The sequence below is a fragment of the Chiloscyllium punctatum genome, chromosome 39, assembly GCF_047496795.1.
Source record: "Chiloscyllium punctatum isolate Juve2018m chromosome 39, sChiPun1.3, whole genome shotgun sequence".
Taxonomy (NCBI): Eukaryota; Metazoa; Chordata; class Chondrichthyes; order Orectolobiformes; family Hemiscylliidae; genus Chiloscyllium; species Chiloscyllium punctatum.
Genome location: NC_092777.1, coordinates 53384467 through 53399071, shown reverse-complemented (window position 1 = coordinate 53399071; position 14605 = coordinate 53384467). Strand labels below are relative to the sequence as shown.

General features: G+C 40.7%; 1 protein-coding gene across 1 annotated transcript in view; it reads right to left on the bottom strand.

The window, feature by feature from the left end:
- Nucleotides 1-14605, bottom strand: part of LOC140464058 (dynein axonemal heavy chain 17-like) — a 408886-nt gene that overhangs the window by 232494 nt on the left and 161787 nt on the right. Inside the window, exon 27 of the mRNA XM_072558720.1 lies at nucleotides 13952-14112. Coding sequence (XP_072414821.1) covers nucleotides 13952-14112 — 161 coding nt within the window. The remainder of the gene's footprint in view (nucleotides 1-13951; nucleotides 14113-14605) is intronic.

Here is a 14605-nt window from a genome sequence, read left to right as displayed (position 1 = left end):
TGGAGGGGGCAAGAAAAAGCCTTGGCGGGAAGGATTAGAGAAACCCAAAGATGTCCTACACACATATGAGGAATAAATGAATGATCAGAGAGAGGGTAGGGCTGATCAACATTTTATAACGTTCCCCACGATAGGCTCATTCAGAAAATTAGGAGGTACGGGATACAGGGAGAGTTGGCTGTCTGGATACAGAATTGGCTGGCTAAAAGAAGACAGCGAGAGGTAGTAGATGGAAAGTATTCCGAATTCAGTGACCAGTGGTGTTCCACAGGGATTTATTCTTGGGTCTCTGCTCTTTGTAGTTTTTAATAAATGACTTGGATGATGAAGTGGAAGGGTAGTATAGTAAGTTTGCTGATGACGCAAAGGTCAGTGGTATCAATGGCTGTTGCAGGCTACAATATGACATTGACAGGATGCAGGGCTGGGCTGAGAAGTGGCAGATGGAGTTCAACCTGGATAAATTCAAAGTGAATCAATTTGGAAGATCAAATTTGAATGCTGAATACAGGGTTAAGGACAGGATTTTTGGCAGTGTGGAGAAATAGCGGGACAGTGAAGGGAATTTGTGCCTGGAGTCTGAAGAGGTAGGGGATTCCCTGATTTAGCTTCTTGCTTCAATATTCAGTAGAGAGAGGGACCTTGTTGATAGTGAGAACACCGTGGACCAGATTAATTGGCTTGAACAGTTTGATATTAAGTAAATGTATGTGCTGGAAATCCTGAGAAACATCAAAATAGGTAAGTCTCCAGGGCCGGACCAGTTATATCCAAGGTTACTACGGGAAGCAATGAATGAGATTGCTCCGCTTCTAGTGATGATCTTTGCATCCTCACTCTCCATGGGAGTAGTACTGGCTGATTGGAGGGAGGCAAATGTTGTTCCTCTGTTCAAGAAAGGGAATAGGGAAATCCATGGGAATTACAGACCAGGCAGTCTTATGTCTGTGGTAAGCAAGGTACTGCAAAGGATTCTGAGAGATAGGATTTATGACTATTTGGAAAAACATAATTTGATTAAAGATAGTCAACATTGCATTGTGAGGGACAGATCGTGCCTCACAAGCCTTATTGAGTTCTTTGAGGATGTGATGAGAGAAGTTGATGATGGTCGAGCAGTGGATGTGGTGTGTATAGATTTCAGTAAGGCATTTGATAATGTTCCCCATGGTAGGCTCATTCAGAAAATTAGCAGCTATGGGATGCAGTGAAATTTGGCTGTCTGGATACAGAATTAACTGGCTAAAAGAAGACAGCGCGAGGTAGTAGATAGAAAGTATTCTGATGTCGGTGACCTGTGCTATCCCACAGAGATTTGTTTTTGGGCCTCTGCTCTGTGTAGTTTTTATAAATGACTTGGATGAAGTGGAAGGGTGGTATAGTAAGTTCGCCGATGACACTAATGTCAGTGGTGTCGGTGGCTGTTGCAGGCTACAACATGACATTGACAGGATGCATGGCTGGGCTGAGAAGTGGCAGACGGAGTTTGACCTGGATAAATGCAAAGTGATTCAATTTGGAAGATCGAATTTGAGTGCTGAATACAGGGTTAAAGACAGGATTCTTGTCAGTGTGGAAGAACAGTGGGATCTTGGGGTCCATGTACATAGATCCCTGAAAATTGCCACCCAAGTTGATAGGGTTGTTAAGAAGCTTATGGTGTTTTAGCTTTCATTACCAAGGGGATTGAGTTTAAGAGCCGCAAGGTTTTGCTGCAGCTCTATAAAACCCTGGTTAGACCACACTTGGAATATTGTGTCCAGTTCTGGACGCCTCTTTATTAGGAAGGGCATAGATGCTTTAGAGAGGGTGCAGAGGAGATTTACTTGGATGCTGCTTGGATTGGAAGGCTTGTCTTATGAAGATAGGTTGATTGAGCTCAGGAATTCACACTGGAGAGAAGAAGGAAGAGAGATGACTTGATACAGATGTATATGGTAATGAGAGGCAAAGATAGAGGAGATAGCCAGAGACATTTCTCCAGAGCAGAAATGGCAGTCACAGGAGGTGATTGGAGGAAGGTATGGGGGAGATGTCAGAGATAGGTTCTTAATGCAGAGGGTGGTGGGTGCGTGAAATGCATTGCCAGCGGTGGTAGTAGAGTCAGAGACATTAGGGACATTTGGATGACTGCTGAACAAGCACATGGATGGCATTTAATTGAGGGATGTTAGGTTAGGTTGATCTTAGATTAAAATAAATGCTTGGCACAACATCGAGGACTGAAGGACCTGTACAGTGCTGTAATGCTCCATGTTCTATGCACGCCAAATAAAATTTTGCACATCTGCAACATAACTTGTCACCTTATATATTCAATGCCCAGATCAATTAAGGCATGCAATTCACCAACTCAACATACACCTTATTCACTTTCAAGGACCTTTGAAGTTATGCCCCACATTCCCACTAAATATCAAAACTCCTAAGGATTCTGCCAATTACTACATACTTCTTACATTTGATTGCCCAAGATGCATTACCTCACATTCACCTGTACTAAACTCAATCTGCCATTTTTCCGTCCAACTTTACAACAGGTCATCGAGAGCCAAAGGGCCTCTACTGTGTTGTACTGTTCTATGTTCTAGGTCTATGTCCTGCTGAATCCATTGATAACCTTCCTCACTATCTGCAACTTTGGTTCTCTCTCCACAGTTGTTGCCTGACCCATTGAGTTTCTCCAGTATTCTGTGTTTGTTTCAGATTTTCCATATCCGCATTTATTAGTAGATTACTATGCAGCCAACAGGTGCAATATGACACAATTCAATTGTGTGTTGGCAACCCATATTTGAGTGATAGAATTCTAATGCACCTCTGAATTTCACAGTAAAAGGTGTAGTCTGAATCTGCATAGAGGGATCAAATTTACCCTGAATTAATACCCATCACTTGCAAAGAATTAAACACAAGTAATATACTAATATTCTCTTCCCTTCCCTTTAGTATACATTAGTATTAATATGTAGAAACAATATTCCAAAATTTGTTAAATAATAAACTTCTATATTCTGTACAAGCCATCACATTATGAGACATTGTTCCTTTAAGTCCTTTCTTCTCAATGTGTTTGCTTTTAAAACAGCCCCTGATAGTTGATGACACACTGGTCTAGATTAGAGTGCGAAAATGCACAGCCAGTCAGGCAGCATCCGAGGAGCTGGAAAATTGACATTTCAGGCAAAAGCCCTTCATCAGGAATGAATGCAGAGATCCTCCAGGGTAGAGAGATAAATGGGAGGAGGGTGGGCTAGGGTCAAGGTAGCAAAGCATATAATAGATGGCTGGGGGCGGGGATGAAAGTGATAGGTCAGAGAGAAGGTAGGAAAGAGTACATTGGGTGGATGGGGGTGGGTATGAAGGTGATAGGTCAGAGAGGTGGGAAGCAAGATTGGCAGATAGGACAGGTCATGAGGATGGTGCTAAGCTGGAAAGTTGGAACTGGGGTAAGGTGGAGGGAGGGGGAATGAGGAAACTGGTGAAGTCCACATTGATGCCCTGGAGTTGAAGTGTTCCAAGGCAAAAGATGAGGCGTTCTTCCTCCAGGCATCGGGTGGTGAGGGAGTGGCGGTAGAGAAAGCCCAGAACCTGCATGTCCTTGGCAAAGTGGGAAGGGGAGTTGAAATGTTGGGCCACGGGTCAGTGGGATTGATTGGTGCGGATGTCCTGGAGATGTTCCCTAAAACGCTCTGCGAGAAGGTGTCCAGTCTCCCCAATGTAGAGGAGACCGCATCGATGACATACATCCACCTATTTCATTTTCCAGGTGTCTTTTCCTGCCAGCATTTGTTTCTAGCCAGCAAGATCAATTTGTAAGGTTTTTACAATCCCATTTTTGTCAAGCATATACATTCCCACAAAAAATTTTTGTCAATCTAATACTCCGTAGTATAATATTTTTAGTGCAATGATGGTCTGCTGATGCAAAGCCAACCTTAGTTTTCTAAGCATTTGGTGAAATGGCAATTTTCTTGTATGCTTCACAGAAAGACTCAACCATGATCTGAATTTCAGTTTATGAGTGAGTATACACATCAGTGTCATTTGTATACTGGAGCTGAATCACTGAAGGTGGTGAATGTTGAATAGTTTTCTGTTCATTCTGTAAATTATCTCCATTACTGATGGTGGTTTATTCAAGGTAAAGTGCAGTATTGCAGCAAGGAAGGTGAAAAAAGTGTTGGTGGAATGATAGAGTATTATTTGACAAGGGTTAAACTTTACTAACTTTGATGGTATGTGGCATGCATTGGCTACGATAAACTGGCCAAGGATACGTAAGGGATTGACAGTGGATAGGCAATGGCAGACATTTAAAGAATACATGAATGAACTTCAACAATTGTACATCCCTGTCTGGCATAAGAATAAACAGGGAAGGTGGCAAAATCATGGCTAACAAAGGAAATCAGGAACAGTGTAAAACCCAAGAGGAGGCATATAAATTGGCCACAAAAAGCAGCAAACCCGAGGACTGGGAGAAATTTAAAATTTAGCAGAGGTGGACAAAAAGTTTAATTCAGAAAGGGAAAAAAGTAAGCTTGTGGAAAACATAAGACCTGACTGCAAAAGCTTCTGTAGGTATGTAAAGTGAAAAAGCCTGGTGAAGACAAATATAGGTCCATTGCAATTAGAATCAGGTGAATTCATAATGGACAATGAAGAGATGGCAGAGCAGTTATACAAATACTTTGGATCTGGCTGCAGTAAGGAGGACACAAATAATTTTCAGGAAATGCTAGAGGACAGAGGGTCAAACTTGAAGGAGGAAATGAAGGAAATGCTCATTAGTCAGGAAATGGTATTGGAGAAGTGGATGGGATTAAAGCTCGATAAGTTGCCAGGGCCTGATGCTCTGCATCCTAGAGTACTTAAGGAAGTGGCCCTAGAAATAGCTGATGCATTGGTAATGATTTTCCAGCATTCTGTAGACTCTGGAAGAGTTCTAATGGACTGGAGAGTAACTAATGTAACTCCACTCTTTAAAAAAGGAGGGAATTATAGGCTAGTTAGCTTGACATTAGTAATGTTGAAAATGCTGAAGTCGATCATTAAAGGAAATCTTACTTGACAAATCTTCTGGAATGTTTTGAGGGAGTGACCAGTATAGTAGACAACTGTGAATCAGTAGATGTTGTGTATCTGGACTTTAAAAATGCTTTTGACAAGGCTCCGTACATGAGATTACTAAACAAAATTAAAGCTCATGTTAAAAGGGGTAATGTATTGATATGGATAGAGAACTAGTTGGCAGACAGGAAGCAGAAAGTTTGAATAAATAGGTCCTTTTCAGAGTGGTAGGCAGATATGAATGGAGTGCCATAGGGTTCAGTGCTGGGACCTCAGCTATTCACAATATACATAAATGAGTTGGACAAAGGAATTGAATGCCATTTCTCTAAATATTTACAGATGATACTAAGCTGGGTGGCAATGTGTGCAGTGAGAAAGATGCTAAGAGGCTGCAAGGTGGCTTGGACAGATTGGCTGAGTGAGCAAAAACTTGGCAAATGCAATATAATGGGGATAAATGTGAAGTTATCCACTTTGGTCAAAAAAACAGGAAGGCAGATTATTATCTGAATGGTGGCAGTTTAGGAGAAGGTGAGGTACAATGAGACCTGGGTATCACAGTGGAACAGTTGCTGAAGGTTGGCATGCAGGTGCAGCAGGCAGTGAGGAAAGTTAATAGCATGCTCTCATTCATAGCAAGAGGACTTAAGTATCGGTGTAAGGATGTCTACAGGGTCTTGGTGAGGCCACACTTTGATATTGTGTGCTGTTTTAGTCTCCTCATGGGAGGAAGGACATTCTTCGCATTCAGGTAGTCCAGCAAAGGTTCACCAGATTGATTTCAGGATGGCAGGATAGACATATGAGGAAAGACTGGGTCCACTGGGCTTGTATTTGCTGGAATTTAGAAGAATGAGGGGATCTTATAGAAACATATAAAATCCTGATGGGATTGGACAGGCTAGATGTGGGGAAAATGTTTCCAATGTTGGGAAGTCCAGAACAAGATCTTACAGTCTAAGAATTAAGGGTTAGCCATTAAAGATTCAGATGAGGAAAAATGTCTTCACTCAGAGAGTTGTGAACCTGTGGAATTCTCTACCATAGGAGGTTGTTGGGGGCCTGTTCATTAGATGTATTCAAGAGAGAGCTAGACATGGCTTTTGTGGCCAAAGGGTTCAAAGGGTATGGGGAGAGGGTGGGAATGGGATACCAAGATTGCATGATCAACCATGATCATATTGAATGGTAGTGCAGGCTTGAAGGGTCAAATGGCACAACTGCTGCACTTTTTTCTATGTTTCTATGAGATCCTGTAGTGTTAGGGGTAAAAGTGATATCACCAAACTAGATTATTAAGGGTTCATTGTTAAGGATTAATTTGACAATAACAATAAGCAAAAGTGAGGACTGCAGATGCTGGAGATTAGAGTTGAGAGTGTGAATGCCTGATGAAGGGCTTTTGCCCAAAATGTCGATTTTCCTGCTCGTCGAATGCTGCCTGACCTGCTTGTGCTTTTCCAGCACCACATTCTTGACATGGCAATAAGCAATTGAAGGAAAATATGTGAAAAACAGGCTTAGTTTAAAAGCAACTTGTTTTGCCTGGAAGGTAACTGCAATGAACTTGGCTGGACTTGGGAGCAGATTGTTGTGCAAAGACACAGAGATACAGACTTATTTTTGAAGATTAGAGTAGATTAGATTCCCTACAGTGGGGAAACAGGCCCTTCGGCCCAGAAGTCCACACCGACCCTCTGAACAGCAACCCACCCAAACCCATTTCCCTCCGACCAACACACCCAACACTATGGGGAATTTACCATGGCCAATTCACCTGACCTGCACATCTTTGCACAAAGGAATGCTTGGGAAAAGTACTCAGAGATGACACCGAATATCAGGTCCAAAATCGTACTAACATTGGAGACTTCTTCCAGCTCATGCGACTTCCATCATGGGGCGGGGGTTTGCAAGAATGTGACCATGGACCTTCACCATCGGATTGGGGTTCATGAGAGAAGTGCCATGGAATCTAAGGTAGAGCTTCAAGTGCCACCATCGCCAGTTCCTGAAGAGCTGGAAGGCACTGAGACTCATCTGTATAAAGTCTCATCAGTATGCATATGAAGTTGATTACATGAATAAATTTCCTATGTATTGAAGCACACTATCCTCTTTTACTCCTTTTGAACAGACTTTAAAGAACCAGTAGGTAATTTCAGCGTAACAATGTAGATCCTGAAAGACGTTGACCACTTTCTATAGCTTAGAGCCTCCATCTGACGTAGGTCGACATGAATGGGGAAATATATCATTACCTCCAATATTTCAACTCGACCTTCTGCAAATGATTTTAAATTAAGGTCAAGGTTTATCAGCACAATTTATCCCCATGCCCCTATATGCTTCAGAGACTTGAAAGTCTGAAACAGCACCTTAAATCTCTGAAGGTGTGTCACCAGTAGAGCCTTTGCAAGATCCAGCAAATCTGGCACCAAATGGTGATCCAATTGTAATGTTCTCTCCCATGCATACATGACCAACACTTGGTTACAACTTGGCCAGGATGAACCTAAAGAAAGAGCTAAAAGAACTAAAAGAGCCAGGAGAGGACATGAGAAATCTTTGGCAGGTAGGATAAAGGAAAACCCTAAAGCTTTCTATAGCTATGTCAGGAATAAAAAAATGACAAGAGAAAAATTAGAGCCTGTCAAGGACAGCAGTTGGAAGTTGTGTGTGGAGTTGAAAGAGATAGAAGAGGTGCTAAATGATTATTTTTCTTCAGTATTCACACCGGAAAAAGGCGATGTTGTCGAGGAGAATACTGAGATACAGGCTATTGGACTAGATGGGATTGAGATTCATAAGGAAGATGTTAGCAATTCTGAAAAGTGTGAACATAGATAAATGGGCCAGGTGGGATTTATCCTAGGATTACGTGGGAAGCTAGGGAGGAGATTGCAGAGCCTTTGGCTTTGATCTTTACGTTGTCATTGTCTACACGAATAATGCCAGAAGAATGGAGGATAAAATGTTTAAGAAGGGGAGTAGAGACAACCCTGGCAATTATTGACCAGTGAACCTTACTTTAGTTGTGCATAAAGTGTTGGAAAGGGTTATAAGAGATAGGACTTATAATCATTTAGAAAATAATAATTTGATTAGCGATAGTCAACACGGTTTTGTGAAGGGTAGGTCACGCCTCACAAACCTTACTGAGTACTTCGAGAAGGTGACCAAAAAAGGTGGATGATGGTAAAGTGGTTGATGTGGTTCATACGGATTTCAGTAAAGCGTTTGGTAAGGTTCCCCATGGTAGGCTATTGTAGAAAATTTGGAGACATGGGATTGAGAGTGATTTAGCAGTTTGGCTCAGAAATTCAATTGCTGGAAGAAGGCAGAGGGTGATGTTTGATGGGAAATGTTCATCCTGGAGTTCAGTTACTAGTAGGGTACCACAAGGATTTGTTTTGGGTCCACTGCTGTTTGTCATTTTTATAAATGACCTGGATGAGGGCGTAGAAGGATGGGTTAGTAAATTTGTGGATGACACTAAAGTCCGTGGAATTGTGGACACTGCAGAAGGATGTTGCAGGTTACAGAGGGACATAGATAAGCTGCAGAGCTGGGCCGAGAGGTGGCAGATGGAATTTAATGTGGAAAAGTGTGTGGTGATTCACTTTGGAAGGAGTAATAGGAATACAGAGTATTGGGCTCATGGTAAGATTCTTGGTAGTGTGGATGAGCAGAGAGATCTCAAAAGTTGCCACCCAGGTTGATAGGGTTGTTAAGAAGGTTGGTAGAGGGATTGAGTTTCAAAGCCATGAGGTCATTTTGCAGCTGTACAAAACTTTGGTGGGGCTGCACTTTCAGTATTGCATACAGTTCTGGTCGCCACATTATAGGAAGGACATGAAAGCATTGGAGGGTGCAGAAGAGATTTACCAGGACTTTTTTAATGTTGGTGGCGGCATCTACATTTTATAAGTTTCCCAGCCTAATTCCTATTCCAAATCCAACCATAAAAAAAGACCTCCTGGCTAGAAAAGCTATGAGGGTTGTCTTGGCAGCCAGTTGAACCTCTATCTCTTCGACAAAGTCCTGCAACAATCTTGATATATGACTCCAGCTAATGAACCAATGTTAACTACATTTCAAACTGAAGCATGGCCTAGAATAAGCCCAAAAATTACGTTCGTCTTTTTCAGTGAGGAACCAAACATGTGATCTACAAACTATTCTTTTTTAACTATTTGTGAAAGTGAAATGTTCTCTTGCACATATGTTTGTGTGTATGTGTGTATAGGTGGGTGCATTATCTAACGTCACTTCTTTCAGGGTGAATTTGCTCATAAATAATCTTTTCTATTTAACTTCACAAATTAAGGCTGCTTTACATTCACTGCAAACAGTTTGATTCTAAACCATTTGGACTAAAGTGAGCCGAATCTGAGATTGAAAGCAGAAATCAGAAACTAAACTGAAACTTTAATAGCTACTATTGCATGTTTAAAACAAAAGGACTACAGCATCAGGGCTTTTGTGGTAAGACTAGAAAACAAAATAGTTGGCTTTAATAGGAAAGAGTCAAAAAGTGTGGTGCTGAAAAAGCACAGCCTGTCAGGCAGCATCCAAGGAGAAGGAGAGTCCAAGGAGAAAAATAGAACACCACCACAAGTGCCCCTCCAAGCAACTCACCACCTGACTTAGAGATATATCACTGTTTCTTCACTGCTGCAGGGTCAAAATACCCTGGTATTCTCTCCTTAACAGCATCTACAGTACGTGGACTGCAGCAGTTCAAAAAGCCGAGCCAATGATGCCTACATCCCACAAGTGATAAAAAAAATTCAAGAGAAAAGGAGTGAGGGGAAGGTGTAATTACAATGTCATATATTTTGCAAAGGAAGCTAATTTGCATTTAAAATGTTCTCATGGAATATTACAAAACAATTCTCAGAGGTCACATGACTTTCTGTGTAGATTGTGGTATTGGGTAAAGACTGTGCTTGTCTGAAGGAAGAAATCACAAGAGACCTTCTGAAATTCAATCAACATTTCGAAACGTAACCAGAAAATCCTTGATAATGGTCGCCTGAAAGTCATCATAAATCAGAACTCTTCCTATCCCACCAAACACCTGCCAAGTTGAGGGCCATCACTGAGGCTAATCACTGAGACAGCTAAAATGTTAATTACTTTAACTAAATGACAATGGATGGGTTTGCGGCCCTGACCTAGGCTAAACAAATATTTAATATGGAAGCATAACATGATAGTTTGGGATAGCAGTCACTAAGTTTTGATGTGAGCAAACATTTTGTGCAGAGACTATGAAAAAAACATCTTGAAGCAGTCACCATTTTTCTTCAGGACAGCAAGACAGATGTCCAGGACTGCTGTACTTGAAGAGATGACCAAAAACCAACTGAAGTACCATAAAAGTGAAACAAAATAGCGATCACTCTCTCCCAGTGCCTGTTCAGCTCAGTCACCATATGGGAGCAATCTCTGACTATTCAACTACAGAAGCCATTGCAGCTGCTGAATAGTGATTTCAAGCTTTCAATGCTTCATTTCAGAAGGATAAACCTCAGGAAAGCCAGATCCACAACAACAGAAGAGACAGTTCTCATTCTTCTGTGCACATGTAACTCTTATCGACTTTAAGTCTCTGTATCAGTATTTTAGCTGATAATATTGTCACTTCTAATGGAAATAACTTGCAGAAATAGTTGTATAATTAGTTCATCCATTATTTTGTTTGAAGCTTAAATCTAAGTAACTGTTTTCTTAAAACTAAAACCGTGGGCGGCACGGTGGCACACTGGCACAGTGGTTAGCACTACTGCCTCACAGTGTCAGAGACCCGGGTTCAATTCCCACCTCAGGCGACTGACTGTGTGGAGTTTGCACGTTCTCCCCGTGTCTGCGTGGGTTTCCTCCCACAGTCCAAAGATGTGCAGGTCAGGTGAATTGGCTAAATTGCCCATAGTGTTAGGAAAGGAGTAGATGCAGATGCAGATGTAGGGGTATGGGTGGGTTATGCTTCGGCGGGGCGGTGTGGACTTGTTGGGCCGAAGGGCCTGTTTCCACACTGTAAGTAATCTAATCTAATCAAAAACTGAAACTGAGCTGACTCAAATTAATAATGCGCACTCAGTCTCAGGCACGCTGGGTGTGGTCATGGCACAAGTGAAAGAGACATAGAATCATAAAGATGTACAGCACGGAAACAAACTCTTCGGTCCAACTCGTCCATGCCGACCAGATAAGCCAACCCAGTCTAGTCCCACCTGCCAGCGCCCGGCCCATATCCTTCCTACTCATATACATATCAAGATGAATTTTAACTGTTGCAATCATACTAGCCTCCACCACTTCCTCTGGCAGCTCATTCCATACACATACCACCCTCTGCATGAAAATGTTGCCCCTTAGGTCTCTCTTATATCTTTCCCCTCTCACCCTAAACCTATTCCCTCTAGTTCTGGACTTCCACAATCCAGGGAAGAGACTTTGTCTATTTATCCTATGCATGCCCCTTATGATTTTATAAACCTCTATAAGGTCATCTCTCAGACTCCAACGCTCCAGAGAAAACAGTCCAGCCTATTCAACCTCTCCCTATTGCTCAAATTCTCCAACCCTGGCAACATCCTTGTAAATCTTTTCTGAACCCTTTCAAGAATCACAATATCCTTCTGATAGGAAGGAGACCAGATTTGCACACAATATTCCAAGGGAGGAAACTTGTTAGTCTCTAACCAGGAAATAACATGGACACTAAAGCAGTAGGAGTATGCCCAAACTGTTTAAAGTGGACATTTGAAATAAAATTGTTGGTATTCCAAAAATCCTACAGGAGGCGCTGCAACTAAGACAGTGTCTATAGCCATTCGTGCAGTGACTTTGATCTCAAATGCATCTTGGAGAAAGGTATGTATAAGTGTTTTTATATAATCGGAAAATAAATCCTTCTGTGTCACGGTCTCTGAGAAAAGAAATGATTATCCTGAGGGACATTGGTTATCTTCAAGTTCTTCTTGTAGCAATGCCTACAGAGATGCACACTTAAAGCAAAACAAATATCACACTGCTGGAAAAGGGTTTGTTAGCAAATGCCTAAAGGATAATTTAGTTAAAATTTTTCTGCAAAGTGTGTTGGTCACTGGGTTAGTAACAGTCAGTGTAGTCCTAAGTTTACCAATGTAGGCGTCAACGAATTTCGGAGCAAAGAAGTATTTTATGATTCTAAAAGGTTGACAGCAACCAACCTCCAGAAACTCAAATCTAAGTAACTTCAGTTCAGGGCTGGTCATTTACGATCGGTCTGCAGTGTAGCTTTGCCAAAAGAAAATCCAGTAGATGCGTGAAGTCATCACCTCTATCCTTTGTTTCCAGATGCTTGGTTCACAGTAGTTGGTTTTTATTCCCTTTTAGTTTTGTTTTAAAACCGTCATTTGTGCAGAGATTTGTCTTTTTGTGTTGTGTGAGTATGTCTGAGGCTGGGATTAAGATGATGTAATTTTAAAGATAGATTATACTTTAGGTTTAATCAGGGTTTTCCACTTAATGTAAGAATATGTTTTGTTCACAATAAATTGACTATTTTCAGCTCATCAAGTAAACTAGTTCTTTTATTCTGGGTAAAAATAAGAAAGAAAAGCTTTGGACATTTTTGGGTAAACGAATCAACACATTTGAACTAATGGTACAACTGGTGGAGTACGGGATTGATTATTAGTGCATTACTCCCATTGCAGCTTTAACAGAAATGACACTTAAATCTGGGAAGTTGGACTTCCAATGAATTATAAATACATGCAAATAAGCTGCCTGACTCAGGAAAAGTCAATCTGCCTCTGAAGTCAAAGAACTTCAATGCCAAAGTTTATTTTATTGTTGGCTTTCTGAATCTTAGCCTCTCACCCAGTTAACTTTCTGTTCATATCTTCAACATCCAGAACATTCATCCTCTATTTCATGCGCAATTTATGTCTATGATACACCATCTATTTAAGTTACATTAGTGGCATCAGTATACATCCAATTTAATAATTTCTCTGCCACTCAAAGTAGTTTCTACAAGATTTTGAGATTTTTAAATTTTACAATTACTTTTATTTCACTGTCTTCTTGTCTCATTGCTGTCCCTTTCTATCATTTTCTGATTCTTACCAAATTAATTTAAACTAGCTTTTATATTGATTTATATCTGCTTATACAGAGTTCAGTCTTGATCCTTCTAATTTCCATTGGCATAAAATTAGTCCTAAATCTCTCAAAATATCTTTTGGAAATATTTGTCATTCATTAATTTCCTTTCTGTTTCACTTCTAGCAATTTTCTCCAGCTGCTTTACGTTCCAGTTTGATTATCACTTTCCCACACCCAATATTCCTTTTCATGGCCCTGTCTTTTGTTATCATTTTGATCATCTCTGCACATATCGCTGGAAAATTCTTAGGAGCTGCTTGAATTCCAAAAACACTGCTTCATCAAACATGCACCAGTGTTATCGTGTATACTTAAAAAGGATTTCTGCTAAACCTCTGGCAACTTAATATATTAAATAGAAGCAGTTCCAAGAAATGTCCCATTCTCAATCTTTGAGTTCCAAAATATGTGCTTAAATCTTTCAGCAATCAAACAAGCCACCTGCCAAGTGTTCTGCTAAATCATTCTTGAGCAAATCAATTCGTATCATATCTTTCTTCTGTTACTCTCTACATAGGGAAGTTCCTGATTATGGTACCTGTGACTATAAATTCTTGTGATATGTTTTAGTATTATCCTTGAGACCACGCTAGAAGTCAGGAAAATGTTCTTCAGCAAATGCCCATCTGAAGACATTGCAATTTGAAAGAACAACACACTGACTTAACTACAAACTAAAAGCCAGTAGAAATTACTCATTAGCTTTCCATACCTATCTGTAAGCGGAGTAATAACCAATCGAGGAGTGTTGCCTAGATACTCATAAGAATATCTGAACTGTGCATCGCAAATGTTGGCAAAACAGTGCTGCTTCTCATCATCCCAGCGATGCCTTAGTTGAGACTGCCAAGTAAATGCTTGGATATTCTCCACCTGTGAAAAAGCATAATCCATTATTATTAATAAAGAGTTTTCACTACAGATAAAAAACCTAATAAATTAATCACAGTATCATAGAATCATATAGTGCAAAAGAGGCTCTTCAGCCCATCGACTCTGTATTGCCAAAAATAGAGTAAATCTACACTAGATCCTCTCTTCTGTACTAGTCTCATAGCCTTGAAGTATGACACTTCAAGTGCTCATCCACGTACGTTTTAAATGTGTGAGGTTACCTGCATGAATTACCTTCCCAGGTAATGCATTTCAGACTGCCACAATCACTCTGGATGAAAAAAAAAGTTTCCTCAAGTCCCCTCTAAACCTCCTGCCTTTCACCTCAAAATTATGCCGTCTTGACTGTACAAATTAGGGGAAAGCTGCTTTCTAACCCTGTCCATACCTTTCATAATCTTATATACATCCATCAGGCCCTATCTCGACTATCTCTGCTTCAAAGAAAACAACCTAAGCTTATCTAGTTTCT